At 39.9% G+C, this 5,310-nt stretch overlaps 1 protein-coding gene across 1 annotated transcript; it reads left to right on the forward strand.

Annotated features, from left to right (window-relative positions):
• The first annotated feature begins 1,273 nt into the window (after positions 1–1,273).
• On the forward strand, positions 1,274–5,013 carry rpe (ribulose-5-phosphate-3-epimerase). The gene is made up of 6 exons (XM_031295965.2): positions 1,274–1,479; positions 1,860–1,939; positions 2,058–2,197; positions 2,332–2,466; positions 4,241–4,327; positions 4,433–5,013. Exons 1-6 carry the CDS (start codon positions 1,358–1,360, stop codon positions 4,553–4,555), a joined length of 687 nt encoding a protein of 228 aa, XP_031151825.1. The 5' UTR covers positions 1,274–1,357; the 3' UTR covers positions 4,556–5,013.
• Positions 5,014–5,310: the final 297 nt, after the last annotated feature.

Consider the following 5,310-nt stretch of genomic DNA (forward strand, 5'->3'; position numbering starts at 1 on the left):
TGTTCATTTTTAAGTTGGGTTTAGGTAAGTTAACATGGGGCATTAAAGGCTTTTCCAATAGTAAGTCTAGTCTAAATCCCAGACGTTATATCATTAAATGCATTGTAGCACCAAGTGTGAAACATATTTTCTTCTATGCACCCATTAAACTATCTATCTGGTCATACTGACATGTAACTATTTGCAGTGACGGCACAGCAGAATGACAGAGACAGATGGAGGGCTGTCAAGAAGTCTGTGAAATCTCAGAGGGACGTTACTGTAAAACATGAAACCAATGGCCAAACACAGAGTGAAAATAGAAGCAGAGAGAATGCTGGGTAATTTAAATTGAGAAAGGATTCAAAAGGTTTGTCAATTTTATACCCTTTACACCATTTAGTAAACTGTGTCCCACATTACTTAAAGTGTCCTACTTAACACAATAGGCCTAGACTGATTACAAAAACTGTATCCCATATTATCCAACAAAGTGTCCAAATCTGGTTTTTAGGTTGTGATCACAGTTGTGTTCCATAACTTATCTGCCATTATTTTTTTTATCATAGTACAGAAACACCATAACAATTGCAGTTTTCCAGGAATATGTTGCAGCTTTGTATGCAATAGACAAAAACGTTCATGAAAGTCCAATAACAAGGTTATGCTGACACACGCTGACATGAGCTTTTATTAGCCTACTATAATCTTCTCCTCAAACAACACCCAGTCAAAATTCAAATTTAATCCACTGTGAACGGCTGAGATGACAGTTCATTACCCAAAAGAGCTTTGCGCCATCTAGTGTCAAGAAATGGGCAACGTCATATTTTGAAGGCGGAAGTGAGGAGTTGTATCAAGTTACCAATGGACACCTAGAGTAAGACCGAAAGTGAGGACATTTTAAAAAAAACCTACATTTGAGAATGCAGGAAAACGATTATTTGATTAGTATTTTCAAAATTATTATCAACAAATACTCACTAAAATGATTTGACCTGAAATATAGTTGATGCAAATGTATTGCTAAAGCAAAAGAATGAATCAGTAATTGTAATAATAATACTACTAATAATAATATTGATAACAAAAAGTATTTTAAGACAACTGCATGAAAAGACATAGCCTATTTAGCTGTTTTACTGCCTTGCAAATAAGCTATACGGTAGATACAAATGCCTTTATGGCAAGCCAGCAATCTATGTGGCTTCTTTTTATCCTAAATACTTGTGTCAGCAGTTGTGCAGTTTAATTGACTACACATTTTGGTCGTTAGAAGATATCTGCTTTTATTTTGAAGGTTATCAGCGGAAGTTGTACCTTATGTTGTGGTTAACTCTTGTTAGCTGCATGCAGTGCAGACAGTAGCAGTAACAGCATGGCTTACAGTGCGAAGATCGGTCCGTCCATCCTGAGCAGCGACCTGTCCTGTCTGGGCAGCGAGTGCGTGCGGATGATGGAGTGTGGGGCAGATTACCTGCACCTCGACGTTATGGACGGGTCAGTTTATTAGTTAAGCTAAGCTAACATGCTAACGACTAGCAAGCTGATTGGAAGTTCAGTGCGTGAGAGCTAAAGTTGGCTAACATCAACAGGCTAAGCTAGCATGCCAGAAGTTAAGTTTAGTAAGCCAATATTTATGTAACTGGATTTTTCTGGCTTAAGTATGTCAATGAAGAGGCTTTCAAAACCTCAGGGTGTCAAACATTATAACGGCTTCCACGTCTTAACAACAGACTTCCTCCTTCTGCCTGCTGGTTTAGTCATTGTTTACCTTCCTCTACACTTATGCAAGGCGTTTGTTTGCAATTGTTTATGCAAGACGAGATAATTTCACCACAGCTGGCAAGTTTAATGTCTGTTTTTGTTGCCCTTTTAAGGCACTTTGTTCCAAACCTCACATTTGGACATCCCATGGTAGAGTGCCTCAGGAAGTCAGTAGGCCAAGACCCTTTCTTTGGTGAGACAAGACCCATCCCCAAACATATGCTAGACTTACCTTAACCCACTTATCCCATTGCATTGAGTCATGAATGCCTCTGCTATGTGCAGTACTGAGACATTATTATTTGTTGCAGACATGCACATGATGGTGTCTCGGCCAGAGCAGTGGGTGAAGCCCATGGCTGCAGCAGGAGCCAACCAGTATACATTCCACATAGAGTCCACCACCAACCCTGGTAACCTCATCAAGGAGATAAAGGAGAGTGGCATGAAGGTGTGAAGACAATACTGCAAAGCAGAATAGCATCTATAGTGTGCAAAATATGAAATATTGGCATCAGCTACAAACATCAGTGCAGAGGCAACTGTATTTGATATATCTTCATACTAACACTGTGAGTTTTGTAGGTGGGTTTGGCTATAAAGCCTGGTACTACTGTTGAAGAGCTAGCACCCTGGGCTAACCAGATCGACATGGCTCTGGTCATGACTGTTGAACCTGGCTTTGGAGGGCAGAAGTTCATGGAGGACATGATGCCCAAGGTAAGAACAAACCACAGGTAGAGAGGAAAAACCAGGAACCTTACACACAACTGCAACAACATAGATGCAGTGCTATTTTGAGACATAAGAAGAGATACATAACAACATGCAACCTACTGATTCGACGTTGTGCTGCAGCAAAAGACCAGGGATCAAGTTAAATAAATCACCAATATGGCATATTTTTTGCTTTTCCCTAATATACACCATATCACCAAAACTGTTAACAGAAGCGTTAGAGAACAGAATGTACCAAAAGTGCAGCGCATTGACAACAATACAACTGTTTGCACATTGTATTGTAACTGGTAACATAACAAGCATGCTATCACATTATGAAGAAAACATAAACAACCTTTTGTGAGAAAAATAAACAAACTACTAGCCAATTATTTTTGAGCCACTGGAGTTACAGATGCGTGCTCCATTCATTGCATCTAAAACAGTTGTTGTAGATTACAGAAGTACTCTTTAAAGGTTTACTTTCACAGTGATTTCAGGCTCAAGCTCCATACAAGTTTCTGTTAAACCACACAAGTACACACAATTATATTACATAAGTACTAAATAGGGTTGGGTATCGTTTGGGTTTTTTCCGACACCGGTGCTAAATCGATACTTTTAAAACGGTGCCTAAATGGTGTCTGAACCGAAATATATATAATATATTTATAATGTATATAATATAAAATATAAAAAAGGAGCACAAAACGACAGTTGGCGACAGTAAAGAACGGCTTGTTTATTGCTAAGGCCATATGGTCAAAATTAAATGTTTGATTAATAATGTAATAACAATAACTTATAACAAGGACTTCTTTCACCAGTAAATTGCTGGTAAATGACAAAAACAAGCACCAGATGGGAAAAGGGTATTTTACAATAACTTAAAATGCACCACAAGGCTGGCGAGTTTAAAGTGAACACACCGTCTGTGTGTTGTTTGTCCGACAACGGCAGCTGCAGTCAGACTGTTACGTCCCGGTGTTGGAATCCTCTACAGGGAAATACAGTCACACTTTACACCGCTTAACGTAAGCTGTCAGCATTTTAAAGGTCCTATGACATGCTGCTTTTTGGATGCTTTTATATAGGCCTTAGTGGGCCCCTAATACTGTATCTGAAGTCTCTTTCCCGAAATTCAGCCTTGGTGCAGAATTACAGCCACTAGAGCCAGTCCCACAATGAGTTTTACTTATGACATGCCATTTCTGTGTCTGTAGCTTTAAATGCTATTGAGGAGGAGAGAGGGGTTCTCTGGCGGGCAAAGCAGAGAAAGGGGAGGTAACCTTCCTCCTTATGACGTCATAAAGGGAAGATTCCAGATTGGCCAATCTGAGCTTTCATTTTCTCAAAAGCAGAGCAGGATACCCAGAGCTTGGTTTAGGAGGAACCAAAATTTCCGTTCTTATTCGGTCTCGTTAATACCGTTTACGTCGGAACCGGTGCCCTATTGGCGCCGCGTTTCGGTAGCCAACCCTAGTACTAAATAAAAATGAGTTTCAGTTTCAGAGCTCTTTTCTCCGTGTCTCCTTATCTTTTTAATCACAATTAGGGAAGTTAAATGTCTATATCAGTTCACATCCCAGGTAGAAGCGCTTGTTCACCAAAGCGTAGTAGTTTTGTCTGACATTTAAATTTAGTCCAGAGGATGCTTCTAATTTAACCTGCAGCACTGCGTCTCTTTTTGCAGTCTCACTAATATCTGAAAATGATGTTGTAGAAATTATGTTATGCAGGTTTCAAGCTCTTTGTTTTATTTCTGTGTATCCAGGTGAGCTGGTTGAGGAGTCAGTTTCCTTCATTAGACATTGAAGTAGATGGAGGAGTCGGCCCAGACACCATTCACAAATGTGCAGAGGTAAGGAATACAAACACACAAATCACTCTAATAAAATTAACCCCTTCAATGCAAATCCAGTTTTGTGAGTTTTTTGCAGTAAGTGAATGCTTATGTTTGCTCCAGGCAGGAGCCAACATGATAGTGTCAGGCAGCGCTGTGATAGGCAGCGACGACCCTCGTTCTGTCATCTCTCTCCTGCGCACCGTGGTGGCCGAAGCAATCCAGAAACGTTCACTGGACCGCTGAGATGTCCTCCTTGTGACACCCTACCTGGCTGTTCCAGCAACACAACTCAGCAGCCAGTGGAACAGAATCAAAATGGACATTTCTGGGTTTGAGGTCAGGGTTCACGGTCAGAGCATGGGGCTGATGGCCAGATCCAAATCACTTTGATGTGAGTGAAGCTGAACTGTGCCTCCTACAAAACTTTTTGAACTTCATTCTGTCCTGCCACAATCTCCTCTTTGAACAGTTTGAACAGAGTCTCATCTCAGCATGGGGATAACCATTTCGAGACGAGCTGAAGTGATGCTTACTTCACATCTGTAAACATTCCTGAATATTGTTTGACACAGTCTTAAGTGTAAATTAGTCATGAAAATAAAATGGTCCAAGGAGCACTGTGTTTAGAATATCTACAGTTTTGCAAATCATTTTCCGAAATCATGTCTCATACCTCATTAAACAAAAGTTTTGGCTCTTTTCTCTGTTTTGTTGAAGTTAACCATTCACAACTTGCTACGCTACTGAGCATAAATAATGTACACTTCTAAATTTCTTGAGATTTTGGTTTTGCAGATTAAAAAGACTTCAATGGGGAGGGTTGGCTGACCTATTAAACATAATGAATTAAGCCCGTTGATCTTTTACATTTAGGTTGGCAAATGCAGTACACACTCCTACACATTCTCACTGATGTGGTGGTACACCTACTGTCTTTTTTTTATATTAAGGTAAAACTATGAGAATATATCCCTTGTAAGTTGTCTTTACAAAGGGAG

Source organism: Sander lucioperca, chromosome 8 (assembly GCF_008315115.2).
Source record: "Sander lucioperca isolate FBNREF2018 chromosome 8, SLUC_FBN_1.2, whole genome shotgun sequence".
NCBI classification, from domain to species: domain Eukaryota; kingdom Metazoa; phylum Chordata; class Actinopteri; order Perciformes; family Percidae; genus Sander; species Sander lucioperca.

Bases quoted from the DNA above. Each gene is read 5' to 3' on its own strand.
- rpe (XM_031295965.2), top strand. From the start codon at position 1,358: ATGGCTTACAGTGCGAAGATCGGTCCGTCCATCCTGAGCAGCGACCTG. The intron at 1,480-1,859 runs GTCAGTTTATTA...TGCCCTTTTAAG, and splicing joins CACCTCGACGTTATGGACGG to GCACTTTGTTCCAAACCTCA. The intron at 2,467-4,240 runs GTAAGAACAAAC...CTGTGTATCCAG, and splicing joins TGGAGGACATGATGCCCAAG to GTGAGCTGGTTGAGGAGTCA.